The sequence below is a fragment of the Lemur catta genome, chromosome 15 (genome assembly GCF_020740605.2).
Source record: "Lemur catta isolate mLemCat1 chromosome 15, mLemCat1.pri, whole genome shotgun sequence".
NCBI lineage: Eukaryota > Metazoa > Chordata > Mammalia > Primates > Lemuridae > Lemur > Lemur catta.
In genome coordinates this window covers 9,384,912-9,399,652 of record NC_059142.1, presented here as the reverse complement: position 1 = coordinate 9,399,652, position 14,741 = coordinate 9,384,912, and the positions used below count along the sequence as shown (strand labels likewise).

At 51.1% G+C, this 14,741-nt stretch overlaps 1 protein-coding gene across 7 annotated transcripts in view; it reads right to left on the bottom strand.

Annotated features, from left to right (window-relative positions):
- The window catches only part of GAS7 (growth arrest specific 7), a 215,244-nt gene that overhangs the window by 8,009 nt on the left and 192,494 nt on the right, over positions 1 to 14,741 (bottom strand). For all 7 annotated transcript variants that reach the window (XM_045525988.1, XM_045525989.1, XM_045525990.1 and 4 more), the window contains 4 exons: positions 11,495 to 11,573; positions 5,982 to 6,110; positions 4,947 to 5,070; positions 426 to 505 (listed from right to left, as the gene is read on the bottom strand). In XM_045525988.1, the coding sequence (XP_045381944.1) occupies positions 426 to 505; positions 4,947 to 5,070; positions 5,982 to 6,110; positions 11,495 to 11,573 (412 nt within the window). The remainder of the gene's footprint in view (positions 1 to 425; positions 506 to 4,946; positions 5,071 to 5,981; positions 6,111 to 11,494; positions 11,574 to 14,741) is intronic.

The following is a 14,741-nucleotide window of genomic DNA, read 5'->3' as shown; positions in this document are numbered from 1 at the left end:
GAGGCCTCCCGTTCCCCGTGCAAATCCCCAACCTCACCCATTCACACGCCTTGCAAGGACCTGCAACTTGTGTGTGTGAGGGGGGGGTCCCTCTTCCTATAGCTCGGCTATTTGTCCTAAAGGGGCCACTGTCCACTCGGTTGTGGGGGGGAGTCTTCAGCTGACCCTGACCTCTCAGGGGACAGCCCAAAAAAGACACAGCCAGACCCAACCCTTGCCCGCGTTCGCACAGCTGGGAAGCAGAGAGCAGGGATTTGCGCACACTTAGACTGGCCCAGACGGAGGTCTTGATCCCAACGCTGCAGTGGATCTAATGATCTCTAGGGTCGCCCCACTTCATCACCCCGGGGCCCACCACCACCTGCCGGGGGCTGCCTATGCGCCAGGCCCTGCACTGCCATGTCCATGCGTCCCTGATCACTCACCAGCGTGGTGGTCACCATCTCCTCAAACCACTTGGACTGCGCCTGGTTGTAGAGGTCCACACAGCGCATGAGGTCGTCTCCTGGAAAAGGACAACAGTCACCATCGTGCTCCACGCTGTCCTCCCTACCTGTGCCCCATGGCCATGTCCTCTTCTCTCCCTGGGGTCCTGGTGGCCACTGGGAAGTTTGAGGGGGTGGTAGGAAGAAAGAAAAAGCAGAGCAAAGGAAGGAAGGACACAACCCAGCAAAATGAGGGGCCAGCTTCAGGGTGTCCACCTGAACTTGATCCTGGATGCCAAGAATCCAGGATGGGGGTTCTCACTGTGTGTGTGGGAGGGGTATCCTAGGCCCCCCCCCCAATCCTGTCATGAGCCCAAGAAATGCTTCCCTCTCTAAAGACGGCAGTTTTATTTTACATTGGTGAGTCCGGAATGGTTGAAAAGTGTCACAAGCATTTTAGTACTAATAAGAATTCCAGGAGAGAAATTTGCTAATCATGTCCGTGTGTTTGCACACGTGTATACACAGCAGGACGTCATTCTGAAACACAAAATAATGTCTCTGATGGTTTATGGCTCGTTCATTCGTGCAGCCACGGTCTAAAACACACACTGGAGAGACACACACCAACTTCAGGGGAGTCACCACTCCTTAGCAAACCGAGAAACGGTGAGCGAGTGGGAGTTGGCTCGTTCTGTAGCATCTTATTTCATCAGAGAAAGATCTGAGGTGAGCATAACTATTAGGTCTTTAGGCCCAGGATATTATTTGCTGTTATCATATGTATGTTATGTCACATTTTGTAACTAGACAGAAAAGAAACTGAGATGTAATTGCAAACATTACTAAGTGTACCAGCACCTTGGAACTACACAAAACACTGTCCATGGACCAGCAGTACTAGCATCCCCTGGGCCGGCTAGAAGTGCAGAAACCAAGGATGTACCCGAGACCTGCTGAATCAGAAACTGCACTTTCCCAGGATGCTCCGGGGCCGCGTGTGCACACTGTGGCTGGAGCAGCACAGCTCTGGTGCATGGCTTCGTCTAACAGTCGCTTCCTGATCTTCTCAGGGCTCCGGCAAGAGGAAGGCACCGTGGTCTTTGCTCATGAGCCCACCCAAAAGCTAACTGACTTACTTCAGAAAGTCTAGAGTAGATTCTAGCAATTCTAGAGTAGACTCTAGTAGTTCTAGAAGTAGAATTAAGCAAGTAGAATCTAGTAACTCAAATAGATTCCAAATTACTCCTATAATATCATTGTTGCTCCTGTGCATTCTGATAGGACAGTGAAAGAAAATGGGGAGAGTTATGTCCACACACCCAAGGCCTAGCTCAGTGTTGCTGCTCCGCTGACCCCATGCACCACACTCCAGGGACATGAGGCTGCACACCACGAGTGCTGAGCCTTGCATAATAGAGTCTGAAACAAAGGATTTGTTCACTTTGCTCTTGTCCAGGCCAGTGATCCCAGAGGCACTGGACTGGAGGGAAGAACGTGGATGCTGCCCTGCAGACGCGTGTCCACCAAGAGCTCCTGCCTGACCGAGGATCAGGTCAGCACGGTGCCCTGTAAACCTACAATGTGAACGTCCCGGGGCCCTATCTGTCAATGCTGCCTTTGAGAACACGCTTCAGGAACTTCCACAGCATCAGGAAACGGAGTAGGCCAAGGGGGTGTGCCTTCTCTCTGTGGCAGCCCAAGCGTTTGAAACTGGACCCTTCTGAACAGGACTGGTTAAACATGGATTCTGGCAACCAGAACGTTGCCATCCTAGCACCACTATTTATTAGCTGTGTGATCTTGGACAAGTCAACTAACCTGCCTGTGCCTCGGTTTCTCCATATGTAAAATGGGAATAATAATTGCGCCTTCACAGAATTGCTGTAAAAAACAAACATGCTGCTATATGTAGTGCTTAGAATGGGGACTGCAGCAGAGAACAAAATATTAACATGTGCTACGGTGACAATGACGACGATGATGGATTGGTAAAAGCTCCAAGGATCCAGATGCCCTGCTTTCCAGTAGCCTTGAAAAGACGAGGAAGAGGGAAGAAAGGGAACAGGAAGAAAGAACAGCTGGCATTTTCTGAGCAACAGGCCGTCCAGCAAAACGGTGACAAGCAGCGTCTTTGGAATAAGAGACTGGATTCTGGCGTTGCCGCTGTGGGCCTCGGGAGAGTGTCTCATCCCCTCTGCCACCAGTTTTCTCACTGGTAAAAGGTGTAAAAGTACCTCCCTATGGAGAAGACCGTGCACATCAAGAGAATGCTCTAAAGCATGTAGCCTGGTGCCTGGCACACTTGAAGTGCCCAGAAAAGGTGGCATTTTTTACAGTTAGGTTTAAGGATTAGTTACTTTTGTCACAAAATAATTCCAAACTAGAGGCATAAGAGACCGTATCATATTATAACAATGCAATAAGATGAGAAAAAAATAGCAAGATTAGAAAACATCAGCAACAAAGTCCTTGCTCCTAAAAATGTGAAGATTTTCTTTGAAGCCACTCTTGGCTCAAAGATGAAATCAAACCCAAATAGCAAAATATCTTGAAAATAGCAGAAATGAAAACACTATAAATAAGAACCTGTGGAGCATGGTTCGAGCACCGGTATAAGGAAAAATAAATGTCTGGTGGGTTAAATACTTCATTGTTTAAAAAACAAAAACAGAAATAAACACCTGAAGCCAAAAACAGTACGGAAAAAACCCCAGGTTATTTAAAAAAAAAAAAAATCTTAGAAAGGGGATGGGTTAAGGCTCACTTGAGCTCAGGAGTTGGAGACCAGCCCCAGCAAGAGCGAGACCCTATCTCTACTAAAAATAGAAAAATTAGCCGGGTGAAGTGGCGCATGCCTGTAGTCCCAGCTACTCGGGAGGCTGAGGCAGGAGGATCACTTGAGCCCAGGAGTTTGAGGTTGCTGTGAGCTATTATGATGCCGCTGCACTCTAGCCCGGGAGACAGAGTAAGACTCTATCTCAACAAAACAAAACAAAACAAAACAAAAAAATAGGGGCAGGGATGAATCTTTCTAAAGACCTAGACTCCAAAAGGGAAAAGATCACTGAATGGAAAAATAGCCACAGGGTTGCTCTCCCTAATATATAAATAGTCTATGATCAGTCACTCAACAAGAAAATGGAGAGAGGATATGAGTTAATCAGTTGACAGAAAAAAGTAAAAAATGATTTATATTTTTGAAATGCTCAACCCTGCTCGTGGAGAATGGCAAACTAAAAACAAAATGTTATTTTTGACCAGATACCAATGACTTCAAGTGTTGGTAACATGCAAAGCTGACAAGCATTTAGGGAACAGGCATTCAGAGACACTACTGGTGGGCACTGTCTCTGGAAAGCAATGTGGAAATATCCATCAGAATGAATAAAGCTCTGACCCAGCATCTATGCTCCCTCTACGAGCAGATCTGGTCTTACGCACACGTGGAGGTACAGGTCTGCTAACACAGCATCGCTGGCACTGGCCAACACTCTGAAACAATCTAAAAGTCCTAAAAATCAATTAAGAGAATGACGAAATAAATTTGGGTACAATCACACAACTGGACACCAGTCAACCATTAAAAAGTTTCATGTGCATAAATGATGGGGTAAATGAATTTATAGGTAATGAAACAAGCTATTTCTAAGATATATTAATTAAAAAGTTCAGAAGATAGAGAACATGATCTACTTTATATAAATGTAAATACAAATATTATTTAAAAATTAGAACTAGGAAGCGATGGTGATTATTTCTGGTGAATAACATTTTGTATTTTTGTGTGCCCATTAAAATATTTTTCCATGTACCAATATTGTTTCTGCAGCATAACCTCTTTTTAAATAAGTTAATAAATTCAACAAATTTAAATATGCCTCTTCCTTCTCTAGGTAGTAATCATATTATGTTTTCTACTTATGGATTCAGTGATTTATTATTCCAGAGGCAATACACATGTGTTACAGACACGTGTCCTTACATGTAGGAAAACTTCGCTTCTTTTAGGAATAGCTATGGAGCGTTTCACTGGTTCTTTCTGGTCTTCTCCCTCTCCTGTTGCATTAGCTAATTCTTACCACTAGGTGGAAGCAGAAACCACCTCACCGAGGGAATCTCTCAGAGAGACAAATCTTTTCTTTAAATTAAATGTCGGCCTCTGTCCTGGGGCAGGAGAGCTGGGGCAAAAGCTGGGGTGGGGTGTGCACTTCTGTGGGCTCTGGGCAGAGATAGCGCCCTGAGTTCTCAGCGCACGGAGGAGTCTGTCCACCTACTGGTCAGAGATCCGGGGTTTGGGGAAAAAGTAAAAAAGCCATCGCTGGGGAGAGAATGCGGAGTCCAGCCCCCACCATGGCCTGAAAACGGCCTGGCCTACTCCCGCCCCCGGTTATGCTTTTGAGATCCCCAGGTGGAGAGGAGAGAAGGTGGTCTGCAATCTCACAGAGGGGAGATGCGCCTCCCGGTCCCCCGTCTCCAGCCGGGTCCCCTGTGCTGTGGCCCGGCGGGCGCCGCACTCACCAGCCTGCGTGGACTTCCTCCGCGCCTTCTTGATGTCCTCCTCTGTCTTGTTGCTCAGCTTGATCTCCAGCTGCTGGGTCTTCATCTCCAGGTCCCTCTGCCGCTCCGTGAGGGCCTTCCGGGCCTGGGGTCCAACGACACGGCAGGGAGACGCTGTTTGTAAAGGTCACAGCCCAGGGGCCTCCCTTTTCTCCGTGTGAGTCTTTTATTTTCCCTGTTTGTGTGGATCATGCCACAGTGGCTCGGAGGGGCCAGGCCTCCAGAGCGGTGCTGCCCAGCTAGTGAGTGACAGTGCAGGGCTGCAAGCCAGGTCTGTCTCTTCAGTGACATCTGGACTCGGTCTAAGTCTGCCTCTCGGACCGTGTTTGGGTTGGAGCTTGTCCATGGCCTGGGGAACCAGGCAGTCCTAAAGTCTCAGCCTCTCAGGTTGGAAGCGACCACAGAGGTCACCTGTGTCACCTCCCGGCAGTGCTTAACAGGCTGGCAGCACAAGCTGCCCTGTTCCAGAGCAGGTCGCGACTCTGGCCTCCCACCCCGCTCCCGTGCCTGCCTTTCCTCCCGGCCACCTCCCGCAGCTCCACGGCCCTTCGAGGGTGCCGGCGGTGGCAGCGGCCCCCTTCCCTCTAGGGCTGGCCATCAGCAGCCGCCTCAAGGTGTGACCACCGTGGCTCTGCCCAGTCTCTGAGCAGGAAGGGGAACCCCTGGGCGTCTGGGAGCGGGGTGATTTAGTCAGGAGAGATCTGCCAGGTGAGGCCCCGACACAGGGGCCACATGAAGACCAGCAGCACATCCAGGCTCGGCGCCCACAAAAACACGGATGTGCCTGGTGCTCTGTGCCCATGCCGTCCCCCACGGCGGCCACAGCCCCTCCTGGCTCCACCGGCCCTCCGGGCGGCCACCTGAACACCTCAGGGAAGCGGCTCCCACCCGCTGCTCTGGCGAGCGCGTGAGGCTCGGCCTCCCCGCATCACCCCACCGTGGGGACAGGGCCCCGCTCCCTGCCAGCAGCCCCGCGTGCCTGCCCAGGCCTCTCACCTTCTCCACCGCGGCGTAGCGGCTGGCGAGCTGCTTGCGGAGGTCGGCGATGTGGTGGTCGCACTTTTTCATGTCTTTCTTGAAGTTCTCACGGAAGTTCATCAGGGGCTTCTCTACCTCGCTGTGGAGCTGTGGAGGACAGTGCAGCAGCACCCTCAGGCCCCGGGGACCCGCTGCGGGCCCGTGGGGGGCCGGGGGGCGCCCACTTCCCCTGGCACGTGGGGATGGGTCTGGGGCAGTGGCCGGCGCCGGGGGCCTCTGACCCCCCCCGTCAGCTAACTCCTCCCGCCTCTCGGCTTCCACAGCTACCACTTCTTTCAGTTTTATTTAAAAAGGTTCTTCTCGTCTCTATTTACGGTGTACAACACATTGTGATATGTCTACACTGTGGAATGCCTAAATCAAGCCGATTCATTTATCGGTGGCCTCACGTTCTTGCAGGGCTTTGCTTGTGTGTCTCTCCCTTCACTTTCCAAACCGGGAGCTTTCTAGGGCTAGAAACCTTGTCAGCCACCTGTGTCCCCAAGCACTTAGCACGGTGACTGCTGGATACAGCTCCACAAATAACTGTCGAATGGATGCCATTGGAGGAACCGATCTCATGTACATTCTATTCACTGTGTACCAGGTGCGTAGAATGCAGAGGTGACCTGGACAGGTCCAAACCTCAAGGAGCTCACAGTGGAAACTCGTCAAGGCCCGTGGGAAACTCCCAAGGACACCTCTTCTGAGCTGCACCCACGGGGAGTCTCTCAGCTCCCTGGGCTGGGTGGGGACACAGTGCACCTCCCAGCCACCCGTGTTCCAGGGCCAGAGAAAGAGATTTATGCTTTGAGAGGAGCTGGGTGACATTGGATTTTAAAGCTTTTTTCTTCTCTTTTATTCCTTTCCTCTTTCCCACCCCACCTCTATTGTTTAAAAAACTTTTTCTTAAAACTTTTTTTTTTGGTTGTGAGCATGAGATTTCTTTTATAAGAAAACAGATTAACGTGGACCTGCTCTGGCTAAAGCCAGGTGGGCAGCCTAGCACCTGTCTCCCCCCGACTCAGCCCAGGCCACCTCACCTTCGGCCTATGGTCCCCCCCCAACTCAGCCTCCACTTGTCCCAGAGGGGTCTCTGGGGAGACAGCTCAACTTTCATGGACAGACGACATCCCAACTCTAGGATTCTGGGACTTCTCTCATCTCTCCTCTCACCAGGGTTTTGCTACATTGTCCTTTTCCTAGCAGACTCCCAGGCTGTAGGTGTCCCTATGCTAAGCAATCGACACCCGCAGGACTGTGAGCTCCAAGCGGGCGGGGACCCGATCTGGCTTGACCACTGCTGCCTAGTGTCTGCCCAGAGCTGGTGCAGGGTGGGTGCCCCTTCTCTATTAGAGACAACGACAAACTCTTCAGTGTCCAATCCCCTGGGTGACAAGAGGACAGCTTTGTTGTTGGATGACTAATAGAGAACTGGCCATCTGAACACCCCTCTCCTCCTGGTATTAGTTGTAAATGTGTCTTATTATTTTTTTGAGCCCCTAGAACTTTCCTTGTATAGGAAAACATCCCCATCTGGTGGCAATTTGTAAGATGCTGCAGAAAACTCGAGCCCTCATGAGAATAAACAAACCCTTGCCCATGTTTGTAGATTAGGCATTTGCTGCCCAGTGGAAGTGGACTTGGCTGCCGGGAACCTGCTGCTGGTTGGAGTCTCTGAGGGCTAACTCAGCCTGCTGAGTAGGTAACCCTGGAGTCTCCTTCTAAGGACCTGGAAAGCAAGTGACTGTCAGATTTAAATGTGCCCAGGAAGAAGCTGGAGGAGTTTTTCAACATAAAGGTTTCCTGGACCCCAGCTTCAGGCTCTGTGGTCTGGGGAAGGGGCCATGAAGCTGCCAATACACCCAAAGGCTTTCCCCAAATTCACATGACATTCTGCAAACACAATGCTGCCAGCTGTCAGAAGTGACTCAAGGCCACAGATGAAGATCCTTGGATCCACAGATAATTAACCACTTTTTAAAGACATAATTATTTTCTTTAAAGAAAAAGTTAGCTTGGTATCTTTTAATACTCACTCTTAACTTTATAGCATCTTTGTTTAATTGGGAGTCAGAAGTCTCTCCTGAAAGTGTGTCCTCGAGGACTCGGGGTGGGCTGTCCTGTCCCAGATGCCCAGGCCATTGGTGACACTCGGTTTGCCTTTCCAAAACTCCCTGCCTGCTTTTGTTTTCATCTCACACATCGGCAGAGAATAAGAGAAATTCCAAGTTGGAAGGAATTTCAGAGTGTCTAGTCCAGTGTTTTTTACATGGTGGGTGGCCAAGAGTTGTGAAATCAATTTAATGGGTCAGGACCAACTTTTTGGTGAGAACAGACCAGATGTGAATAGAAAATATCAGAGTATGTTTTAGGCAGGAGAATAAATACTGTTTCATGAAACACTGGTTTTGGCTACGTCTGTGGGTGCATGTCTTTATGTGGACATGGGAGTGGAGACATGTAGGTGTGTTCTGAGTGCTCATGTAAAACATACCTCTGCAGGTCACCTTCAGATAAGTTTAAAGTCACTGATCTAGTCTGAACTCTTCCTTTCACCCAGGAAGAAATGGAACCCCAGGGGCACTAAGTGACTGACTTACCCAAGGTCACAGAGCTTGTTAGTGATAAAACTCATGTCTCCTAGCCCCCCCACCCCCGGTCCCCTAAAATCTCCTGACTGAATGCACAGTCCCCACTGCATGATTCGATTTTCTCCCAGCAGAAGGAATTTTGCTATTCTCCCTTCTTCAGCTGGAGCCAGGTACAACTTCTTTTGTAAATAGCAATCCTGTTTCTTTAGCAACCTGTTGCTATTAGCAATGGCTTGAGCTGGGAGACTGAAAAAGCCAGAAAAATTGCTGTAACAAAATTGCATTTCTTAAAGAGCTTTTATGGCAGACACAGAACATTCAGAGCAGAATTTCAATAAGCCTTTTGGAGCAGACATTAAAATGGGGTTTGAGCATATGGAGCCATATTATTCACGGCAGAGGGATCCCGGGAGCCCCTTTCTCTGAAGGAATCTCCATAAAACTGCTGGGCTGCGACTATGATCGCCTAAGGCCATCAACACTGACCGACCAGGGGCTGTTTCGCATGACCATTCACAAGCCTCCCATCAGCTGCATGGTGAAGTCCGTCCTGTGTCATGAACACTGGCTTAACATGCTCTGGGCATCTGGTGGTTCAGGACTAGCTTGCACCACCCTGTTGGCATCCCTTGGGAGGGCTCTGTGTTTTAGATGCCACTGGTCTGCCAAAGAGAGGGTGTTGTTGGAAGAAAATGTCTGGGGGCCAATGACTGGGTGACCATGGCCTGTGACTTCACCTCTCTGCCCCTTCTCACTGTGAAATGGACATTCTGCATAGCCTGGGAGTTGATAAATAAGCTGAGAGATGAGCTATGCCTTGCAAAGAACCATCCAGAGGACTTATGTCACCACCTGTGTCACACAGTTTGTTGCCACCTGTTGAGTCTCCAAACAATCGAGAATCAGAGGTCCTACTGATGGGGAGTAAATGCCACCGGGATTCCCGGGGATCCGGCAGGCGACCGACCTTTCAGAGCTGGCAGCCCTGGCTCCCGGCCCCGCCCCATAACAGCGGCTGCCTGCCCGTGCATCTCACCAGTCAGTGGAGGTTTCTGCCATGGCAGAGAACGGGGCTGCAGGGGGCAGGAGAAGGGAGACCTTGCGAGGTGACGCTACTCGTGATCTTAAAATAACTTGCTGCTTTGTATGCAGCACAGGAAAGAGATCAATTCATGGAGTTCCCTTCCCTGCCAGGGCTTGAAGTAGCAATTTTCTTGTGAAGTGCTTGGTGGAATGAGGTTAGTGTGCCTTCGTTAGCCGGGAATTATCATCCACACCTGGTGTGGGGCACAGACATCCTTTAGACATGGCGGGTGGTAAGAGCGTTGTCCCCTCCTCCCACCCAGCTCCTCATAAGGCCTCTCAGGCCTCAGTCATCGAGTCATTCACTCTGCCTTTCTGTGTGCACTGTGCTGCCGTGGGCTCAGGACTTGGGTACAATGTCACTCCTGTCCTCCAAGAGTAAATGTCATACAGGACCCAAAAGCACGGAGTTGCAATAGCAGTGGGAACAGCACTGGAAAAGACAGAGGACCAGCGAGTGCTGAATGCATAAGCCCCAGGAAGGAGCAACCAGCCTTGGGGGATGCTACCCACAAATAATAACGGACAGTTGAAGCACTTTTCCTGCTGTGGGTGGCTGGTCATGGTGGGAGGGAAGAGGGAAGAGAGGATGGGCCAGGGTCACAGGGATGGGGCCAGTATCAAGGGTCTCCCTTCCTTTAATAGGCAAGCATGGTAATGGTAGCCCTGCTAGTCATGCACACTTTAGTGTGAATTATTTCACTGAAACACTTAGTCTATTTTTCACCTAAAAAGTAGCTGAGAGTCAGAGAGGAAACTTGAAGATATGAGCCAAGGAGTGGGAAGGAGGGGTTCATCTGGAAACATAGAGAAGTCTTGAGAGAAAGTAGACCTGAAAAGACTGGGGGTGGGGAGGAGACAGTCACAGGGCTCCCCTCATTCACTAGGTCAGAAAGTATTTATTAAGCATCTGCTATGTGTCAGGCACCATCCTGAGCACTGAGGGTAGAGTGAACACCCCTGTCCTCAAGCCAGTCCTGGTGCTAGTGCTGGAGAACCAAGTGACAGAAGGGTCACTTCTCATTGTTCTGAAATTTCACAACAACAAATAAAACAAAAGCAAAACACTTTCTCTCTGGCATGATCTAACATTTCTCGACACTGAGAAGAGACAGAGCGTGCCAATCCACTGCTTTCAAATCCAGGCAGAGAGGGCAGGTTTTCATCACTCAGGGGTTCACCTGAGAAACTGGGGGGCACCCACTCTCACTACACGAAGGTGTGCTGGGACCAGCTCCCAAGGGCTCCCAGGAGGTGACTGTTACATTTTTAGGAATTTTTTGTACGGGTTGTTAAACACAGCCATTATTAAAAACTAAATTAGGCTGGGGATGGCGGTGCATGCCTGTAGTCCCAGCCACTTGGGAGGCTGAGGCAGGAGGATTGCTTGAGCCTAGGAGTTCGAGGCTATGGTGAGCTATGATCACACCACTGCACTCCAGCCTGGATGACAGAATAAGACCCTGTCTCTTTAAAAAAAACCCAAACTAAATTATATAAACTTAAGATTAAATACATTATATTAAAGCTAAAGGTAATACTCAGCACTTTCCTAACTACATTTTACTATTCTCCATGCTCTGGGCGGACACTGATGGTTCTTTACACAGCTGTATCTGTCGCCATGAGAACACTTTCTCACGATGTGCTACTGTGCATCTCCTTGCAACGCTATATTCGGTGACATCATGTTGGCAGCTTGAAATTTACACCAGGGAAAGCAGCAGACGTCACAAACCAGAGAGACAGCTGTTAACCATTTCTCAGCACCCCGCTGTGTAAGCCCAAGCCAGGGAGGCCGCAGGGAGGCGTTACCTTGGCGGAGAACTTGAGGTGAACTTCCGCCTCGTCTGCAAGGCTCTTCTTCACCTGGGCCCACGCTTCTCCCAGGGAGCTGCAACACGAAGGAGACAGTGAGACTCGCGGGACCCCAGAGACAGCTGCGCCAACCGCTGGTCAGAAGCCACAGCCCTTCCCGAGGCGGGACGGTGGGACTCAACCCCGTGTCTTGGGGACGTCTGTAACACCTGAGACTTTGGACTTGAATGAGGCGGAGGCCAGGCACAAAATAAACACGAGCATCACACTTCAACCCACAGGGCTTGGCTCACCAAAGCTAAGGGGAGCTACCCTTTCCTCTGGAGCTAAGAGAACAGACTGTAGCGGACAGCCGAGTGACTGCAGAAATTTCCAGGAACCCAGAGGCTCACAAGGACCAGGGGAAGTTCAGGAAGCAGGTGGGGTGCGATTCTAAAGCCTCAGCAGCTGTCAGGGCCTTGACACCTGACACTGTCCCCAGAGCTTTAGAATCACCCCACCCTGGTTTGCTGAAGACAGGTGCAAAATGTCTGCTGGTAAATCAAGGAAGGAAAACAGATTCCTTTCCAGGGAGAAGCCCTTTTCAAACAGAAAGTGCTACACAGCCCTGCTTATAGGCAAAACCCCAGCTGCTTGACTTCCACGAGAGGTGAAGCTGGGCCAAGTGGGTCTAGAAGCCTCCTAGGTACGGCCACATGGCGGAGAAGGCTGCCGTCACCAGCCTCAGGAGCGTGTACCCCCAGTACTGATTCTCTAGCTCTGAGCCCTAACGCTGCCTGCAGCTTACTAGAGATTGGCTGAGTCCTCTCAGCGAAATCATTTCTCCACTCCAAGGAGCTGCTTCCCTAGGACTTTCAAGTGCAGGTCCCGTGCCGCACTCTCCATGACTTGCAGCTCCTTAACCTCCCTCGCCCTCCAAGTGACACCCCCGCTTCCCTGCTCACCTCCTCTTCAGCCCAGCCGGCAAATCCAGGCTGCACGTGCAACGCACTTAATGTCATCAAAAAGCCACTTCCCCCCGAGAATTCATTAAACTCGAGTGGCAAAAGCTGATTAAAAGACAGCGTGCCGCCAGGCTTCCGGTTTCGCGCAGAGCAGCCAGTGGGTAAGAATCACCCGGCGGAACAGAACGGATCCCTCTGATCACAATCCAGGCTGTCTGGCGGCGGTGCTGGCTCAGGCCGAGGCCGGTGTTTACGGGAAACGACTGGCTGATTTCATCTAGGGCTCTGGTGGCAAAGAAAGGTCCCCTCGGGGGATCCTGCCTGGGGAGCCCACCAGAGAGGAGCTAGAGTGAGAAACGGGGAATGGAACCTGCTGACACTTGTCTTCACCTGGAGGACCTGAGCTCCATCCAGGAGGCTGCGCTGGGACAGCCGACACCCTCAGGGCGGCCAGGCCCCACCTGATTCAACAGGTGGGTGGGCAGGAGGCCCGGGGGTGGGGGGTGGCAGGAGCGCACACACAAGGGCGACTGACCTGCAGCGAAGGTGTCAAGGTATTTCAATGGGAGGAACCGATGGTCCTTTTAACAAACGGTGCAGAGACAACTGTAAACCCATGTGGAGGGAGGAGTCTTGACCCTTTCCTGTGCCACATACACAAATCATCTCAAGATGGATCCCAGCTCTAAAGTGAAAGCCAGCACTACACAAAGCTTACGGAAGCCGCCCTGGCAGCAGCGGGAACCTGATTAAAGGGACATGATAGAGTTCTGCCCCTGCAGCTGAGCGACACACAGCAACTCTCGGGAGGTACAAACAAGATGCACGGAAGCCAAAAGGCCCCGGGTGGTGCCCAGAGTTTGTGTGGTCACACGCGACCTTCTGCAGAGCTGGAAGTCCACTGTCAGCAGAGCACGTGGTGAGTAACTGGCCCAGGGACAGGCGGGGTGGCCTGAGAATGTCATCTCAGGCTATAAGGAGGAAAGGAAGAGGCATGGTTTCCACCCAAGGCAATGTCCTCAGCCCCCACTTCCCGGCGGGGCATTCCCAGGTGGGAGGACACAACTCCAAACCCTCCGTGGGGCGCTCTGAGCCAACACACCCCCATGTTCACCTCAACTCACCCCAATACTCCAGGCCCCTCGCAGCCGCTTCACAGTTTATAATAAAGCCATTTAGAAATTCTCTCATTTGAAGAGAAATATTTTTCATCCGATAAGAGGTTAATTTAAAAACCCACAAAATCTGAGATAGATTTCTGTTCCAACATAGATTTTGAGGCACCCCACATCAAAACGAATGTTACTGTTACAACCACCAACCAGGAAAGACTAAAAATCCCATTTCCTCTCCACATAGGAGAGAAAAACTGAAGGCAGAATAAATAAGCTAATTCTGTTTATTCGCCAAGGTGCACGCATCTCGGGAAGTCTAACTTGGACACAGCACTTGAGTGGCAAAAGCAGCTCAAGTCTCCCTTATCGGCATCTTCTTAGACTGCCCCAAATTCCTAGGCTCCAGCTTTGCACTTTGGAAGTTTTCAAAGCGGACCTGGTTAAACGTCCAAAGCCGTGTGTAAACGCAAAATAGCGCCGCTGTACATATTGCATGGGGGGGCGTCCATGTGCTCACGCCCCGGTGCCTGCTGGTTGGATTGTGCACGTGTGGTTGCTGTGTGCAAGGGCAATGGGGTGTGTGTACACATCTAGGTGAGTGGCGTTGGTGTGTGTACGTGAGCTCGTGTTGTGTTTATCCCCGTGTTTATACCTATGTGTGCACGGCATGGTGGTGCAGCCCTGACTCGTGGAGCTGGACTGCTCGGGTTAGGAGCATATGCTGTGCGTGTTGGCAGGACACAGTGTCCTTGGCAGCAGCCCAGGCCAAGGAGGTGGAAGCCGGAAGGCTCCGAGCGGCACAGTGGTTGCAGAGCACCAGGATGCTTAGGAAAGCCCCTTCCCAGGCAGCAGGGGCCACTCCCCAGATGCTCCCCCTTCCTGCCCCCATCTCGGGCCCAGTGCACAGAGCTGAGGGGGGCAAGGAACCAGCTAACCTGCTTTGCATCCGCGGAGGGACGACAGCCTTGTGGGCCGCCCTGCAGTCTCTGGCTGGCGGGACGGGCGAAAACCATCCGCAGGCGGCTGCTTGGCTGCACGGTCAGCCCATGTGGAGGGCTTAATCAAAGCCACATTTAGTTGGCAAAATCTCTGTCCCCGGAAGGATTTCAAGCCATGAAGGCAGATTTGGACTTGTTTCCCATCACAGCTCTATGACAACCGCAGCCATCCCCCGACAGAACGTCT